This window comes from Panthera onca, chromosome C1 (assembly GCF_046562875.1).
Source record: "Panthera onca isolate mPanOnc1 chromosome C1, mPanOnc1 haplotype 2, whole genome shotgun sequence".
Lineage (NCBI taxonomy): Eukaryota > Metazoa > Chordata > Mammalia > Carnivora > Felidae > Panthera > Panthera onca.
In genome coordinates this window covers 189,239,403-189,257,361 of record NC_138346.1, presented here as the reverse complement: position 1 = coordinate 189,257,361, position 17,959 = coordinate 189,239,403, and the positions used below count along the sequence as shown (strand labels likewise).

The 17,959-nt window shown below is 53.8% G+C and overlaps 1 protein-coding gene across 4 annotated transcripts in view; it reads right to left on the bottom strand.

Moving 5' to 3' along the window:
* HIVEP3 (HIVEP zinc finger 3) overlaps nucleotides 1-17,959 on the bottom strand; it is a 469,065-nt gene that overhangs the window by 50,111 nt on the left and 400,995 nt on the right. For all 4 annotated transcript variants that reach the window (XM_060625315.3, XM_060625317.3, XM_078452014.2 and 1 more), the window contains 2 exons: nucleotides 7,364-12,988; nucleotides 3,247-3,392 (listed from right to left, as the gene is read on the bottom strand). In XM_060625315.3, the coding sequence (XP_060481298.3) occupies nucleotides 3,247-3,392; nucleotides 7,364-12,421 (5,204 nt within the window). In that variant the 5' untranslated portion in view covers nucleotides 12,422-12,988. The remainder of the gene's footprint in view (nucleotides 1-3,246; nucleotides 3,393-7,363; nucleotides 12,989-17,959) is intronic.

Sequence of the window (17,959 nt, the reverse complement as noted above, 5' to 3'; positions counted from 1 at the left end):
ATCAATTGCTGGGTTGGAGGTCAAGAAGAAGGTAGGGAGACTAGTGAGTAGCTTGATTAGTGATAAAAAGACTCATGAGTGTTGGTCCCATGGTATCTACTCTTTGTGTCCGGCTTATCGACTTACTGCTATAGATCAGATCTATGTGAATCAACAAGGATACATCTCGAAAACATTGTTGAGTAAAAACCAGTTGCAGATGCATGTTAAAGCCACCGGAGTAGTCAGTGCTGTCTACCAAGTACGTCTGGTTCCCCCATGCAGCAGGTGAGGCTGCGGGGCTTGCCCTGGCCATTGCAAGAAAATAGAAGCTTCTGGGTGGAAGCTGTAGGAGGCAGTGCATAACTGGCTATTTTTCATCTTCCTCTCTCAGTCTCTGTCGCCCTAGATGCCTTAGTGGTTCTTAGGAACAGAACCCCTTGTTGAATGTGTCCTGAAGTGAAATATAAATGTCTGCTGTGAGAAGGAGAAGGAGAAGGAGAAGGAGAAGGAGAAGGAGAAGGAGAAGGAGAAGGAGAAGGAGAAGAAGGGGAAAGAAGGAGGAAGGGGAGGAGGAGGAGAAGGAAGGGGAGGAGGAAGAAAAGGAGGGGGAGGAGGAGGAGAAGAAGAAAGAGGAGGAGGAGGCAGAGAGGGAGGAGGAGGGGAAGAAAATGAAAGAAAAAAGGAAGACAGGGATCTAAGACAAAACTGTGGACCTCGGATGGGTCTGCTTGAAGGGCATAGTCATTTTCTGGGTGGGGGACATCCCTGGCAGTTTGAGTGGTTTTGTGCTTGGTTGCATGGATGGTCGCATCCTTGACTCCATCCATGAAATGCCGGAGGTGCCCCCAGGTATATGGCAACCTAAAACACTCTCCCCAAATTTCCAAACATTCCTGGGGGGGGGTGATACTAGCCCCCAGAGAACCATGAATATAGAGGGGTCACCAGAAGTGGGGCGTGGGAGGTGCAGCGAGGGCCCAGATGGGACAGCTGGGCTGAGGGAGAAGAGAATCTGACGGGTGACACTACATGACCCTGAAGCGCTCAAATTGGATGTGACAAGCTGAGGGACTGAGGAGGACATGTCTCACAGCCTGCGGAACAGAGCGAGATCATCCTGGAGGGAGACACATGAGATGGGTACGGTAGTGACAAAATGCTCAGTGCCGTGAACCACGGCCCATGGGTGGCACAGCACAGGATCCTCCGCCGATCAACAGAGCATGTTGTTTTTTCCCTCTAACACACGAGGAAACCGAGCTGGAGACGTGAGGGCTTGTCTGAGCGGAAGAGAGGTAAGTGGGAGGGGCAGGGAGGATGGACCTGGAAAGAGAGGGAGATTCTGGAAGAGAGCAGGTGGAACTAAATGGCAACCTGGATGGGACAATGGGGGGGGGGGGGGCACCGATGCCCAGGCGGTAGGAAGAGAAGGGGACTCGGGTGTAACCTTCCACGTTTCAGCTGAAGGCAGATCATGTGGCAGAGAGACTCCAGCACGTAGCTGGAGATGTGAACTAACCGGGATCAGGGGAGGCTCCTGCCAGCTGTCCTTCCGGAGCTCAGGCTTCCCAGGGGAACAAGGGCAGCAGGGAGCCGCCTCGGGGACCCGACCTCCAGTCTGGGGGCAGCTGCTTCTCAGGGAAGAAGCAAACCTCTTTGTGCACACCAGCTATCACTCAGTGGCCCCTCAGGGCCTCACAGTTCTTCTGCAAGGCGATTTTCTTGTTTCTTTTCTTTTCTTTCTTTTTTTTTTTTTTTTTAAGAAGGCTTCATGCCTAGCGCAGAACCCAACGCAGAGCCCAACGCGGGGCTGAAACTCACAACCTTCAGATCGAGACCTGAACTCAGATTAAGAGTCGGACGCTTAATGGATTGAGCCACCCTGGCGTCCCTTGAAGCAAGAGGAGAGAAGGCAAGTCCCTGTGACCAGAAGCATCAATCCTTGGATGAAGTCTTAGGGGGCCTTTTAAGTACCCAATGATATGAGAACACAGAGACACAAGAGGGCGCTCTATTCAAATAGCAGGAGAGGAAACTGGTCTGTCCCCAGTTGGAAAGAGGGTCAGTATTTTGAAAAACCTTTGGTCTAGTATTTCCCAATGGAGCCACTATTGGAATTCTGGGTGGGATGTTTCTGCCCTACAGGGTGGTATTCTTACCACTGCCATTTTTTGTCATCCCCAGCCCCCTCGATGTCACCGTGACAACCCAACTCCCCAAGTTTCGTTTCCAAACACCCTCTGCTGACAGCCCCTGCTGGCCACTGCCACCGGGAACTTGGCCGCCTCTGTTTTCCCCAACCAAGAGAGGAGTCCAGCACCTCCCGCTTTGACCTTGTGAGTTCGGCATCTCCAGGTGCTAGGGAATGGCGGGCCCCCAGTGACGCCCCGTGTTGGCTGGTGTCCGTGAGGACTGTCCTTCTTGGAAGGTAGGTTTTCCCTCATGCCGTTGTCCCTTGGGACTGGGTACGAGGAGGGCTGCATTGATCACATTGGAGACACAGACACAGGACCCTGAGACAGACACCACGGGATCTGCTTACAGACACCCATATCCCAGGGAGCAAACACATGGTCACATAGAACACAGCTTGCACAAAACTTCCACAAAGCAAGTCCGAAACAAGGTACCCTTCCGGAGCCCAGAGGGCCCCAGAGTGTGAGTTCCGAGATGTTTGGATCATTAGGTTTCCAAAGACAAGCACCAAAGGTAAAACACCAGGGGTGATATTCCAAACGCTGACCAACCGATGAGTCCTGGACCCCGACCAGTCAGAATGGGGACGGGTGTAGACAGCTGGTGCGAGCACTGCCTTCATTATCAGCCCTGCAAACAGCCTGCGGGCAGAGCCCGAGTCCCCTGTGGGACACCAGGCAGGCCAAGGTGGCCGCTTGGGCAGGACAGAGGTGATTTTGGGGGGAACACGCACCAAAGTAAATGGCAGTCCAGACAGGACCTGGGAGACGACTAGCGGCCCCAATGCAGGGACTAGAAACCCGGCCAGCATCGGAAGAACGAAGGGGCTGGAGAAAGACCCAGACTCCTCCAGTCCTCAGCAGACGCCCCGTTCCCATCCCCCACCAGAGAGCCCGGCATTCTGAAACCGAGGTGGCCTTTGAGTCCCACGAACATGGCGCCTGCGGGCAAGCACCTGTGGGCACAGCCCCGCCGGGAGAGACGCTCACCGCCGCTCAACACAGACGGTGCCACCTCTTACTCCACAGGAAGCAGAACCAAATATTGCAAACCAAACGTGATTCTTACCCTCCTTCGAAGATTTTGATCCTCGCTGGCTCCCCTCTTTTGGAGGCAGGAGCATCTTCCTCCGGCTTCCCTCGCTTCTCTTCTGACTTCTGCACTCTAGCTAGATCTTTCTGGCCTTCCGGGGAAACCAGCGAAGGGAGGTGAACCTGGCCCACCGCAGAATGACAAAATCACTGCTGTTAAACGGTAGTCATAGAACGGTGCCTTTGATGGCACTGCACGCTTACTCTTAACTGTGTGTAGCTCACTTACTCTTCCCTCGACCCTGTGCAGATGCGTTAGTAGCTGCAGTTTGCAGAAAGAAGGAAACTGATCCCCAGAGAGGTGAAGCCCCTTCTTCAAGGCCACGTGGTTAGTGTCAAAACTGGGACTCCGACCAGGTCCTTCTCCTGGGGAGACCAGGCTTTCCCACGGGAGCTGTGTTTGCCTTTCCTTTCACACTAGTCTAGGACCTTCTGGGGACAGGTCCTTATGCTGGCGTCCTCGGTCATGCCAGCCCCCAAAACAGGGCCTGCCTCAGAGAGGATGGGTAAGGAATGCGGAGCAAATAAATGAACACTCCATCCTGGAGATGAACTGGTCCAGTTCTCTTTTATAGATCAGGAAGTCAAGGTCACCCTCCAAGTTAAGGACATTGCTGGGAGCAGAGTGCAGGCGTCCCGAGGGCCCTGACCATGCTCACTGATGGGCATGCACCTGGAGGGGGCTGTGCAGGCTCTGACTGGTAGTCTGAGGGAACCCGATCTTTTCACAGAGCTGTGGGCCCCAGTGGGGAGAGCTGGCTCATGAGAGCAACAGGTCCTCTAGACCCTCTGATGGCAGCAGCAGGTGGGCATACCCTTGAATAGGGAGCAGTGATGCTGGGCTGGGCGCTGGGGCCCACAGTGCCAGGAGTGAGATTCTCGCCCTCGTTTATGCTGCTGTCAGTCAAGGTCAGGTTTACAGCCAGTGGGAGAAGCAACCATGTCTCTACGGGCGGGGGCGATCTAAGCCCCAGGCTCCTGTGGCAGCCATGACACCTGCCGCTATAAACGTGGGTTGGGCTGAGCAGAAAGGTAGCTGGTTGGGCATCAGGGAATCTGAGTTTTGGCTCCACGTGGGCTAGTGCGTGCTGAGCCGCCTTTGGGTGGATTACTTCATCTTTCTGGGTTTAGCTCACCTCTGAGGGGATTTAGATCATCCTGAAGATCCAGGTCAGGGCCAATGCCTATGACTCAGTGACCACCGCCCCCCCCCCCAAACAGTCTCTTCAGAATTGGAGATGGGAGACCAAGTGAGGCTATGGACCGCAGCTTTGGCAGAAGGCAGCTGACTTCGTGTAATACCCATGGGTTTCCAGAGTTGCTGTTCTCACTCCTATCTCAGCCTGCCATCTGGGCCACCCACAGAATGAGCAAGGGGCCTCCCCCAGGCTGATGGATGACTTTTCTCTCACAACCAGCTGTGATGTCTGGGCTAAGCTGGAGGAGGCTGGTTTGGGTGGCAATGAACCACTCTATCAGGAAACACTGCTAGAACGGAGCAGGTGGGCCAGGGCTCCATGTTGGCTTTTAAAGACAATAATATGATTGTCTTTCCATCATAAAAACGATTATTGAGTGCCAATGTGCCAAGTACTGTTCTAAACACACTTTGTATATTTTAACTCACTTTCTTATCTCCACAGTCCTATGAGCTAAGTATTTTTGGTATCTCTAGTTTACAGATGAGGAAACCAACGCACAGACAGAGTAGGTAGCTGGCTCAAGGTCACACAGCTAGTAAGCGGGGCAGTGGGATTCAAATCTGGGAAACCTGACACTGGAATCCTTATTCCTTCTGTTTGCTATATGTGGTTGTCAAAATGATCCCCAAGGAGAAAGAAGCAGGAGAAACCTGGGGAATGATCGGAATGTGGCTCCCACATGAACTTTTGTATAAGCTTGAGTTCTCCAGGGCTTATGTACAGAAAAAAGTACCTATGACCAAACTCAAACCCGATAGGGTGACCTAGACCTTCATGAAGACAGTTTGGAAGACCTTTAAAATGCTAAGATAACCTGAAGGGCCTTTTCAGAGCTACTAACAGAGAACAGAAGCTATAAGCTCAGTACAGTAAAGAACTTCCTTGGAGCACTGTCCAAAGATAGGTTGGGTTGAACCAAGAGGGGGTGAGCTCCCCATCACGGGAGATATGCAAGCAGTGGCCAGAGAGAGAGAGAAGTGTAATTGTAGCAAGGCATCAAGCAGTGGGCCATGCAGTTAATATTAATGCACCAGACTGGCGCACTTCTGGCAGGAAATCTGCCAGTGAATCTGTTGAGTTATTCCGAGAAAAAGTTTGCAGGTTTCAGCTCATTTTATGAAAGCGGCATTTTAAGCAAAAGACTGCTGAACTCCATTAAGCTAAATTAACTCTTACTTTTTCGTAAATGACCTTTTAATGTATAGTCATTAAAGTGGGGAGGCAGCCCAGATCATTTGAAAGGGCTGTGGAGTGAGGTCTAATTTTGAATCCAGGCTCCGCCATGTCCCGTGCAGCCCTATACAGGTTACCTAACTTCTCTGTGCGTTGGTATTCTCATCCATAAAATGGTGATGTAGTACCCTAACTTCCAAGGTGGTTGTGAGGATGAACGTGAAGTCTAGCACACCACTTGGCCCACAGCAGGTGCACAAGAAGCTGTAAGTATGAATATAAGTATAAAAGCATTTTGGGAGTAGACGTAGCCAGCAAGATACACAGGAGAGCAAATCAGTCATGATTTGCCACTTTATGGCAAAAGTGGAAATCTCATTTAGGGACGTCCGTAGACTGACAGGACAGTCAGAGAATACATCTGGGAAACAATCCTGTGAAGCATACCCAGCTGAGCTAAGGACAAACTCAGTGCACAAATTTCACTCAATGATAAAAGAGGAGGACGCAAACACAGGAGAAGTTCCAGAACACAGTTTTGTTCATGTATCTGTAAGATGAATTTAGTTTAGTGGATTTATGCCTGATTTGAGCAAAGCATCTGGCCTGAAGACACACTGATGAACATTTTAAAATTTGCAGTCACTTTTACGGCCTTCTTTCCTCAAATATTTGGAAGAAGAAAAAAGTGAGTCTCTGGAGTCAGATCTAAGTGCAAATTCTGGGTTTGTCAAATATCTACCATATATGGCCTTGACTTCTCTCACCCCTGACCCTTGGGTCCCTCATCTATAGAGAGGGGATGGTCCTCCTGCCTCATAAGTAGAAATAACCACTGACTGGATTCAAGGGCCCAGCACAGCGCCTGGCACACCGAGGCTACTCAATCGACAGAACAATGTCAATCGGCCGACATGGCACGGCCGGGGTCCTTAGGCTGGCCTTATCAGGGTATGGAGCTGTTTGGGTATCTGAAGCAAAGTTGGAACCATCAAATTTCCAATTTCCTGAACTTGCAGGGGTCACTCTATGGCTCCTGGAGCAGCCTCAGATCAGAGGCAACTGAGGAGTACATGTGAACCCTTAGGGAAAGGTGCTGCCACACAGCACAGCTGTGAGTGATCTTGCCCCCTACTGGTGACGGGGAGCACTGCAGCCAACACTTTCTTTTCCAGCCAGCTCGTGGAAAAGAAAGAAGAAATATTTCAGGAGTTGTTTGTGCCAAATTCTAGAAACTCTGGGAGTGGGAAGATTCTGAGTGGTAACCAGAGAATGGAAATAGCAGGTGTAGAGAATAAGAAAAGCAGGAAAAGGCTGACAGGACAAGGAAGGAACGTGGGCAGTGGCATAAAGTTTTCAAATTGCTGCAGACTTTCCCATCAGCCAAGGTTTCCGATTCAGTCTTTTGGAGATTTTTTTTTTTTTTTTGTCCTGACTCAGATGGTGTCTTTGCTTTTACAATAGAAGCTACTAATGGGAAAGCAGGATCACTTTAAATCTTACTTTATCGAAATGTATCTAGTCTGACGATGAGGGACACACAAAGAAACCCAATAAATATGTTTTCTCATACGGTGGTCAGTCACAGCTGACAGAGAGGAAATCTGCCCACTCGTTCTGCTCTAGTTATGCAAATAGAACTTGAGGAGAGTGCGCCTTTAAAAGCTCAGCACAGGCTTCAGCAATACAGCAAGGGGAAGGAGAACAAGGCAGACTTACCTCTGTCATGCGGGGCTTGCGGGAGCTGGATGGCACAAGCCTTCCTGTCTCAGGATGCGGAGCTGTGGCCATGGTATATGTTTCTTTGCTCACCTTCTGCTTAGACCTCAGGAGGGACAAAGCAGCTTTAGTGGAAACCCCCGGAAGGTTGGGGTTGTACAAACTTATGCACCAACCAGCGTAAACAGAGGACCTCCTATCTGCATGCTGGATGTGATTTGGCTTAATGTAGTTTAAATAGCACCAACTGACATTAGTGGTCGTGTGGAGGCTGGGGAACTGCAGTACCTTCTTTGAGTCCGTACCTTCTTGCGACTTGGCTGGTCTGGGGGACGTTTCTGACAGAGGCAGCGAGCTGGAAGGTGCCAGTGGAGGGAGGTCAGGTTGTTCCTTGGAATCTTCTTTCTTCACACTCAGTGAGGGCAGCCCTCTTCGGTGAGGCTTAGCAGATGGTTGGGCATATTCCTTCAAAGCCTCTGAGCCTGGGGCCGTCACATGGGACAATGAGGAGTGAGGAAGGGGACTGATTTCCTTTGGGTCAGACGGATCTGAGGATAGGCTGGACAGTGTTTCTAGCTCCCTCCTGGCCTGGCCCTGGCTGCCCAAGTGGGATTTCTCCGGCCTCTTGCCGTCCTCCGTGCTGGTGAGCACCACGCTGCATGGTTTTACCAGCTCGAGTTTTTCATCTGCCTTGGAAGCCTCCTCTTCCTTCACCCTTTTTTGCTGCTGGGTTTCCATGGTAAGTTCAAGGCTGCCAGCTGGTGAAAGGACACGTTTGCTCCCCCCGACCGTTGAAGAACTCCCCTCCGGGCTCAGGACGCTCTCCGAGGACAGGGAGGCGCCTTTTCTTTCGGGCAATGTCACAGGCACTCTCAAGTATGGAGTCGGGAAACCTCTGCTCTGCTCTTCGCTCACCCCAGCCGATCCAGGCCGGACCTCGTACACATCCGTCCCACACACACTTGTCCCTTTGCACGGGGGCTCCTCAAACTTGGGAAGAGTCACGGTTGTGGAGCTGCTCTGGGACTGGGTGACCAGGATCTGGGACAGGGTCGTGTACATGGCACTCCCGTAGGACGGCATGTTGGTCTGAATGCGGACGGGCACAACCAGGGATACCATCGTGTCTGGGCAGGCGGGCAGGGTCAGCGGGGGGGCCGATGTGGGTGCCGAGCAGCTGGCCGGGGGAGCCACGGGGGACAGCTGGACATCACTGCTGTACTCTGTGCTGGGGGAGAGGCCGGCCGTTCCCGTTGCCAGCGGGGCCGGGCTGGTTTTGATCTGGGGCAGACGGCTCTCCACGTCACCGGGGAGCGGAAGCGAGAACTGGGATTGCAGAGGCAGGAAAAATCCAGAAGAGAGTGCCGACGAGGCAGGGTACGGCACGGGAAGAAACGAAGGGGGCTGCCGGAAGGGGAGGCTGGCTGGGTGAGGCATGAGCTGGGGGAGGTGGAGCTGGCCCGGGTGCAGAACGGTGGGCTGGAGGGGAAGTGGCGGGGCTTGAAATAAGGAGGGAGGAAGCGGCGGCATGGAGTACGGGGCGGAGAGGAGGCTGGACATGGCCTGGGTGGAGAAGAATTCTGAAGACTGTCCTGGCTCGTGCTGCAAGAGGGGCTGGAAGGAGAAGAGGGAGACGGGTGGGGGCAGGTAGGGTTTCTCATGCAGGGGGAGCTGGGCAACGGGGTGGTGGAACGCCTGCAGAGCTTCTGTGTAGGGCGGAGTGGACCCCAGCTGGGGTCTGTCCTGCCCCTGGCTCTTGCCTCCCGGGTGCCCGCTGTGTGAGGTGGCCGCCGAGGAAATCTGGGGCAGTGAGCTTTTGGCGGAAGGCTTACTGCATGAGGGCTTTGGTTCCTCGCTCTCCTGTCGTCCCTTGGGGGCGGCCTCTGGCTCAGTTTCTGGAGGCCTGCTCAGAGAGGCCTGTCTCACCAAAAAGCATTTCCTTCTCTCTGGCGGGGCTGCGGGGGCTGCCGGGGCAGCGGGAGCCGCTGGGGCCGGCGCCGAAGAGCCTGTCAGGGACAAGCTGCCGTAGTCGAATGATTTGCTGCGTGTCTCGGTCATGTGGGCGGAGTGGGAAATGTTGGGGCTCTGCTCTGAGGCTGACCTCCGCATCTCTCGGGCGTGCGGGTGGTGGCTGGGGACGGTCAGCATGTGGGTGCCCAAGGGCTTGGGGCGCGTGTCGGACGAGAGCCCGGGGGCCTCGGCTTTTCCGTGGTCATCCCTCTCGAAGGAGGCGGAGCGGCTGGACCCGCTCAGAGAGACACCGCTCTCCTGGCTGGGGCTGCGAGACAGGGGCGCGGAGGACTCGAAGCTGGACTCCCCCGATGACTGGGCCATCTCTGCCAGGCGCAGCCTCTTCTTCTTAGGCGGCAGCTTCTCTGCCGGGAGCTGGGCGAGCGTCTGGCTGCGCTGGGGCCACTGGAATCCCTCTGTCTTCTCGGGCTCCTTGGGAGGTGGCTCAGGCTCCGTGTCTGGCCGGTCGGGCTCCTCCGTCACCAGGATCTCGGGGACCTGGATGTTGGGCTGGCGGACCAGCCTGGGCTGCAGGGAGTGGGCGGAGCGTCCGTGTGGGGCGGGCGGGGGCGAGGAGAACGGGGCCGGGGGCTTGTCTTCCCCTTCCAGGCCGCTGGGCTGCTCCAGGGAGTCGGACTTCTCGAAGGAGCTGGTGTGCTGGATGACGGAAATTTCTTTGGACGTTGTTCTCCTCTCCTTCCCCGACTCGAGACCAGACCCTGGCTTGGGAGTCCTCGGCGGGAAGCCCGCGGGTCCCTCCAGGGAGGGCACTGACTTACTCGGTTCTGCTGGTGACTTGGTGGACTCCAGGGGAAGGTTCCGAGCAGCATCGGACGGCCCGGGGCTGCCAAACTGACTTTTAGCCGACTCAAAGGCAGGCGGCTCTTCCTCATCCCCGAGGCTCTTCTCCTTCCTCCTCTTCCTCAGCGGAGTGAGCTCCAGGGTGGTCCCCAGCTTGTAATGCATCATCTGGGACCAGGGCTCGTGCTCAGCCTGACTCTTTTCGGCTTCTGGGGACACGTGAGCACCTGCAGAGACGGGCTTTGTGATCTGCAGCTCCGAGCAGTAGTACTTCCTGTGGGCTTCGTAATTGTCCCTTTTCTTGTACCGAGCACCGCATATGTTACATTCATAGATCACCCCTTTCGTTTTCAAGCCCTTCTTGGTCTTTTTGGTGAGGTCACTTTCCTTGGGTTCCGGCTCGTCCGCGGGTTTGGAGGCTGTGTCTTTGCTACTGGGCCCGGCCTCCTCGGAACCGTACTCCCCTCCCAAAGGTAGTTCGATGGCCGGCTGGCGCTTGAGCATCCGGGGGTGGGAGGTAAGCACTTGAGTGCTGCGGCTCAGGGCTTCGGACTCGGTGACGTGGTCGTCGAACGAGTAGCTACCTCGGAAGGTGTGATGGGGGGTACTGAGGGTGCAGGTGGCGGAAGGCATTGAGTGGCTTCTCAGCAGAGGCACAGGGGGGGTGGTGCTGGGCGGGTGCTGGAGGCTCAGCAGTGATTGTTCGGGCTTCGTCGTTTTCTCACCGTGGGACGACAGGGGCTCCCGGTAGAGGCTGGATTTGGGGGACTCCATGCTGCTGCGCCTGGACAGCGAGCTCCTCCTCGGCTTCACGCTGTCTATCTCGCTGGTGTCCACCACGGCCTCGTTGATGGTGATGAGCTTGGTGATGTGCTCTATGACCTGCGTCCGGGGCACAGACAAAGGCACCAGGCTGGGCTTGTCTTCGGTGGACAGCGGCAGGAGGGGCTGCGTGGACGTGGCCGTCAGCATGGCGGTCCGCTGCCCGATCCGCCCGCACTTGCCGAAGATGATCTCGGCATAGGACCTGGCGTTGGTGTTCGGGGGGCTGACCTGCTGCTCGGCGCTCTCAGAGCGGGAGAAGTATCCAGACTCCGTGCTCCCTTTGCTGCCCGGGCTCAGAAACGCCTGCTCGTCCATCACCTTTTTCCTCTCACTCAAGCGGAGGGCCAGCTTCTGCTTTATCGTGTGGGTGTCTTCGGGTTTCTGGCTCAGGGGGTGTTCGGAGGAGGGTTCCGAGAACGGGGTGGGGTCCTCGAGCGACGGGGCTGAGCTGGACTGGGACAAGGAACAGCGGTCGTGACTGGAGCCCTGGCTCCCAGAGCTGTACAGGCCGCTGGACAGGAGGGGGTGCTTGGGCCTGGGGGAGAGCTCTGTGGGGTGGGCAGACGTGGTGCCTGTTTCCTCTTCTGAGTCTGTGCTTTCCCCTTCGGTGGGCTCCTCGAACTCCTCCCCCGGGATCCTCTCCATCTCCAGCCCCGGGGGGTACATCTCGCCGCCCACCCCGGAGGCCAGGCCGGCTTTGATGCGGTGGGCGTGGGACTTCCTGTGCTTGTACAGGTTACTCTTGGTCTTGAAGGAGAAGCCGCAGGGGCCGCAGGGGTAGGGCCTCTCGCCCGTGTGCGAGCGGATGTGTTTCTGGAGCACGCTGGGCTTGGCGCAGGGCCGGCTACAGTACTGGCATATGTACTTGCCGGGCTTCTGCGGCTTCCTCTCTTTCTTGGGCGCCTCTTCTGGGGGCTTCAAGGTGACCTGGGAGGGACGGGGCACAAAGACTTTGGGGATGCCAGGCAGGTCCTCGGGGGGGATGATGGAAGCGTGGGAAGGCAGGAGCTGGCTCGGAGGATGGAGCCCAGGGGTCACGAAGGAGCTTGAGGGTCCAGGTCTCATGGGGTCGACCAGCTGCCACGCGGACCCCTCCAGGAGATGCTCCGGTTTGCCGGGCGACATGAATGCTGGTGTCAGAGGGTGCTGCGGAAGCTTCGAGATGGGGACGGAGGTTTCAATGGAGGACCTCTTAGGGCCTGTTTTCTCCTGAGAGCCTTCCCTAAGAACCGACGAGGGGCCCGGGAAGGGCTGCGGGGCGAGGAGCTCTTGGAGGGGGCCCTCTGGGGTGGCAGTCGTGCCGCTGCCTGGGTACGGGGCACTGGACGAAACACTGGCCTGCACGGCCTCTCCTTTGGTCAGCCGCTTCCGGGGACTTCCCTCAGCCTTCTTGGTGCCCTTGACACTTTGTTCAGGATCCATGACCTCCACAGAGACTTCAGATGCTATTCAGGGAGGGTCGGGGCAGGCTGCATTTATGAATAATCCAAGTGTCCCAAGGAGGCGTCTGGCTTTGGCCACATTGGTCAAGAGCTGCCGGAAGCCAAACCCAAGATGGGCTTTGGGAGTTTTGTTTTTTGTTTGTTTGTTTTTTTTTTTTTTTTTTTTGCGAGTGTCACTGGCTGCGAGCGGACTCGGAGGAGGTCATCGGGGCCCAAACTATTCACACTGGTGAGGCATGGCCCTCTACTTCGAAGACAGAAAATGCGCCAGCACTTTCTGCCTGAATGTCTGTCCTGGAAACGTCATGAAGGATGTCAACGTTGCCATCCTAGTGTTTCAGTTGGCAGTGGCAAATGGCCACCCACGAGTCCCCTGTGTGCTATGCGAACGGTTGAAGGCTGGAGACATCTGTGTGCACGGCCCGATCATCCCTGGTCCCCGCACTAGACAAGCCACGCTGGGCGCCTCGGGCAGCTCCGGCCGGCCCCTGCTCCCCTCTGGTCCCGTGTTGGAGATCAGTGGCCGCAGAGGGGAATTCACGTTCTTCTGTTTGACAAAAGCACACACAGAGAAATACACACACAAGAGAAGAGACAGTTACTACAACTTATCCACGGCCCGTGCAGCGGGAGTCTGTGAGATGTGCTGATATCCCTACAAGGTTAACCAGGGAGGTTCGACCAGAAGTCACGGCCCCTGACTCTAAGCACCCAAGCAATGGTCCGAACCTCCCTCACCCGCATTCACGGTGGTGTTGGGTGACTCGAATGTCACCTGTGGTGTTCTGGGAACTGCAGGGCAGTTGGGGATGGGAGGCCTCTGAGGCAGGGTCAGCTTGCGAAGCCTCAGCTGCCCAAGCTGTAAAATGGGATAATATCAAGTCCTGCCTCAACTGTGCTTCAGGGCTGTGATGGAGTCCAACATGTTAGTGGATATAGATGCCACGAGACAAAGGTGGGTTTGTCCTACAGCTGGTCCTCCTGTGGTGCAGGGGGAGATGCCGGTGTGTTATTCGGGGATGAGCTTTCCAAGGGATAGGTTTTTCTCGGGTTAGCGTTATTCTCTCTCTGGCCCTGGGCTCTGAAGGTGGCCAGGAGGGGCACCATTCACGGCTTGCGTCTCCCTTGCTGACCCAAGCCTGGGTTTCATGCTGAAGGTAAAACCACCACCCCAGGCTGTGGAGGCTCCCAGTCTAACACGGCCATGACTACTCCATCAAGAAATAGCTAGGAGGATCATTCTGGCAGCTTCCTCCAGTTTTTCCTAGCAGTCAAAGAGGAAAGGGAGATGTAGTCCGTCACAGAGTCCCTACAGCCAGAGAGGAAGAAATATCTAAGTTCTTTGCAGGAAGCAAAGTCTTGCTTGGAAACAGCTTTCTCATGTGGCACTTCAGACAGGGGCAGTGAAAGGTGCACAAGGTCACCTCCGTCTTCAAACGACATCCCCCTGGCAAACAGGGTGACTGACTTTTGCCAACAGAAGGTCACAACGCAGCCAGGGCTGTTCTTTGAGCAAGTCAAAGGCCTCCTGCAACTCAGGCAGAGGAGGCATCCTCACAGGGCAGGCTGAGTGTGGGGAAGGCAGACGAGTCTCGTTTCTCATACCACCATCAGTAGGGTGGCCAGGTAAGATATCACCCAAACTGGGGCATTTTTGAGAGTGAGAGAGGCACTATTACCAACTACGGAGCGGCAATGGGAACCAACTAGGGCTGTCCCAGGCAAGCTGGAACAAATGGTTCCCTTATAATCAATAGTCACCTTTGTGACTCAAACCAGGCACAAGCGCTGTCTCAGGGTGCCTGCTACAAACTTTTCAGCTTTGCTCTGGGGGCTGAAATCCCACTATGGCCTCCTAATGGATTCTTAGAGATTGGGTGTCTAGTCAAATCCCTTCACTTGACACATGAGGAGGTTGAGGCTAGAAGGATAATGTGATTTTCCCTTAATCTTGCACAGGGATGGCAAGCGGGGCCAGAACACCCTGTGCCTCCCAACCCCTGGTCAGGGCTCGTCCCTCAATGAATAAATGCCCTCTACGCCTTCTGCGGCTCAATGGACACAGCAGTCTATGGCTCCACGTTCCATGAAAGCGCTGGCTTGGCCCCAAGGGGCACGGCCATATCCCTGGAGAGTATCTGCAGGTGTCTAGAGGCTTAACAGCAAAGGAGGTATTCCAGCTTTCATTCTGACCTTGCTGTGGCTGCTGGAAAGGAGAAATGGGGAGCCCAGCTAAGGCTGAGAAGAACACCATGATGGCATTACCCAGGGCCTCGCTTATCTGACCTAAGTTAGGACGAGGCAGAGAGGTCATTTGCAGTGCGGACAGAGAACTATTCTCCTGGCTGGAACTCCTGGGCCTGGTTGTACCTGGTGGGGACCCTTGGGTGCTGTGTGTGGATCATAGAGGGTCTACTAAACTTACTGTTTCTATTGACCCGTTCATGCAAGGATGTCAAAGCATCCCCCAAATACTAGCTACTGGTAAGCTTTGCTTCTTCCGGTGGATGGATGGAACCCTGTGGCATGACTGAGTCTGAGCGGGGGTCAGTTGGCCAAGGAGGACACTAACATTGTTGAGCCCTATGGTCCTCCCTTCTCTCCAGGGGTAGGTGGGGAAGCGTCCCAACGGGTGAGGTTTGGAGCAGCTCGCAGGCCAGGTAGGAGGGGTGGGTGGATGAGGAAGACAGTTAGGTGACTGTTGTGTCATCAGGTGACTCACTGGGCCGGCACTACATGCCCAGGGTCAGCAGCCAGCCTCTACCTGTGAGCTGGGCCTGGTGCTTTTTTTTTTTTTTTTTAATTTTTTTTTTTTTTAACGTTTATTTATTTTTGAGATAGAGAGAGACAGAGCATGAATGGGGGAGGGTCAGAGAGAGAGGGAGACACAGAATCCGAAACAGGCTCCAGGCTCTGAGCTGTCAGCACAGAGCCCGACGTGGGGCTCGAACTCACAGACCGCGAGATCACGACCTGAGCCGAAGTCGGACGCTTAACCGACTGAGCCACCCAGGCGCCCCGCCTGGTGCTTTTACAGAGAGGGCCCTTCTGCCTGCACTCTCTGAGGGAGGAGCAACCAGGGCATGTCTACACCATGGAGTCAGTAAGGCCTGTGAGCCGGAAGGCCCATCCTTTCCCTCTTCAGCAGGGTACCTGAGCCACGGGGGACGATGACCAGTGCAGAGCCACACTTGCCCTCAGGCTCCTGGGCCAGTGCTCTGTGCTGCCTTGATTGTACCTCATGACAGGTCTGAGTTGCTTAATACAAGGGGCAGTGGGAGGGGGCAGCTGGAACCGCGGGTATAGACATGGGGCAAGCCTTCGAGAACTAAGAAGGCTTCAGTCTTGGAATGGACTGCAATTCAGACTGGCACGAACACTTTCTTAACATTTTAACTCCTTTAGAAGGTCCATGTCTTTTATTTTTTTAGTGTTTCATTTATTTTTTGAGAGAGAGAGAGAAAGAGAGAGAGCACAAGTTGGGGAGGGGCAGAGAGAGAGGAGGACAGAGAATCTGAAGCAGGCTCTGTGCTGACAGGCTGACAGCAGTGAGCCCGACGCGGGGCTCAAACTCATAAACTATGAGATCATGATCTGAGCCAAAGGCAGATGCTCAGCTGGCTGAGCCACCCAGGCACCCCTAGAAGGACAACTTCTAATCACTGTGACCAAGTGACACCAAGAAAATGGTTCTTTTATCCCTTCTATGCTGAGGGTACGTGTAAAATTTTAATACAAACTTGAAGTAACAGAGAAAAAGGCTGCTTCTCCAGAGAATTGGTACCTGTCAAAGTCATGACATAAGGTCAGAGGCAGAGGGTTTTGCTGACAGGGTCCAGGAGCCTGGCTACCTGCGGCCAGAGGGAGGAAAGGCATCACCTGATGATGGTGGCAGAATGGCCATGGGGTCCGTGTTGTCTGCCACTAAGGCCACAGCCCTCAGAGAGCTCTGGCTTAGAAACCAGCTTCAAACCATAAGGAGAAACTGAGCTTCAAGAGCCAGCAAGTTAGCATATCAGACAACTCAGCCTCCACTTCTGGAAGCTTCCATAAGTCTAGCTGTCAGCTCAACAGGGAAGAGAGCAGGGTGCTGGGGCTGGAGACCCACAAAGCATTAGAATATCCTCTGCAGACTCGTGTAAGTGTAACCACATGCTAAATTCCTAGAAGGGGAAATACTTGGCCAAGAGGAATTTACCCTGAAGCTTTTGCTGGGTCCTGACAAATAGCTCTCCCCAAGGCACAAATTTACACACCCGCCAGTTGCGTGTGAGGACTGTTTCTCCAAACTCTTTCCTACCTAGAATATAACCAAACTCTTTAACATTTCCTAACATGAGAGGCAAAATAGTTGTGTTAGCTTCCTCCTGCTGCTGTCACAAACTATCACAAACAGTGCCTTAAAACAACCCAACTTAACCATCTTATGGTTCTAGAGGTCAGAAGTCTGACATGGGTTTTCATTAGGCTAAAATCAAGGTAGGGCTACGCACCCAACCTTCTTCTTGCCAGGGGCTCCAGGGAAGAATCGCTTTTATTACCAGGCACTTCTAGAGCCTGCCTGCATCCCTTGGCACAGGGTCCCTTCTGTCCTCAAACCCATCCAGCAATGGCGGCCATATCCTTCTCACATAACTCACTGACTACCCTGCCTCTCTTTTTCCCTTGTAAGGACTCTTGTAATGACATTGGGCCCACCTGGATAATCCAGGCTCATGTCCTACCTGCAGACTCTTAATTTAATCACACATGCAAAACTCATTTGGCCACAAAAGGTAACATACTTACAGGTTCAGGGATTAAGATGTGTGACATCTTTGGGGGTCATTATTCCGCCGACCACAATGATATCTTATTTTTCTTACATCTGTGTTTCTTGATGTCTAGTGAAGCTTAGGGTTCTGCATAAACTTATTAACCCATTATTTCATTCAGGGGATTATCTTTCATATCCTTTGTGTATGTTTCTAAAAATTATATTTTTCTTATTGGTTTATGTAAACTCTTTAGATACTGGGCATTTTCATCCTTTTTATAACTAACTGCAAATATTTCTATTTAGCGGTAGTCTTTAACTTTTCTCAACAGAAAAGTTTGGTTTCTACATGGTCAAATGCAGAGTCAATCTTTCCCTTTTGGACTTTTAGATTTCACGTCCAAGATTATTTTCTAGAATGTCACCTGATTTCTTCTGGTTCCTCTATGGTTTAATTTTTTTCTTTCCTCCCTCTGCCCCTCCACTCTTCTGTTCCTCCATTCCTCACTCCCTCCATCCTTCCCTCTTCTGCTTACTTCCTTTCCATTGGATCTTGGTTCCATTTGGCATTTATTTTTGTATAAGGAATGAAGGAGGGTCAAGCTTAATTTTTTTTCCAATACAGGTATCCAGTTGTCCTAACATCATTATTGATGTTAAGACATCAATATTAAGAATCCACCTCACCCCTCTGAAATGCCCTGGGACATTTTCTAAAAGCACAGGTTCTAACCCCATTCCAGATCCACCAAAACAGAAGCT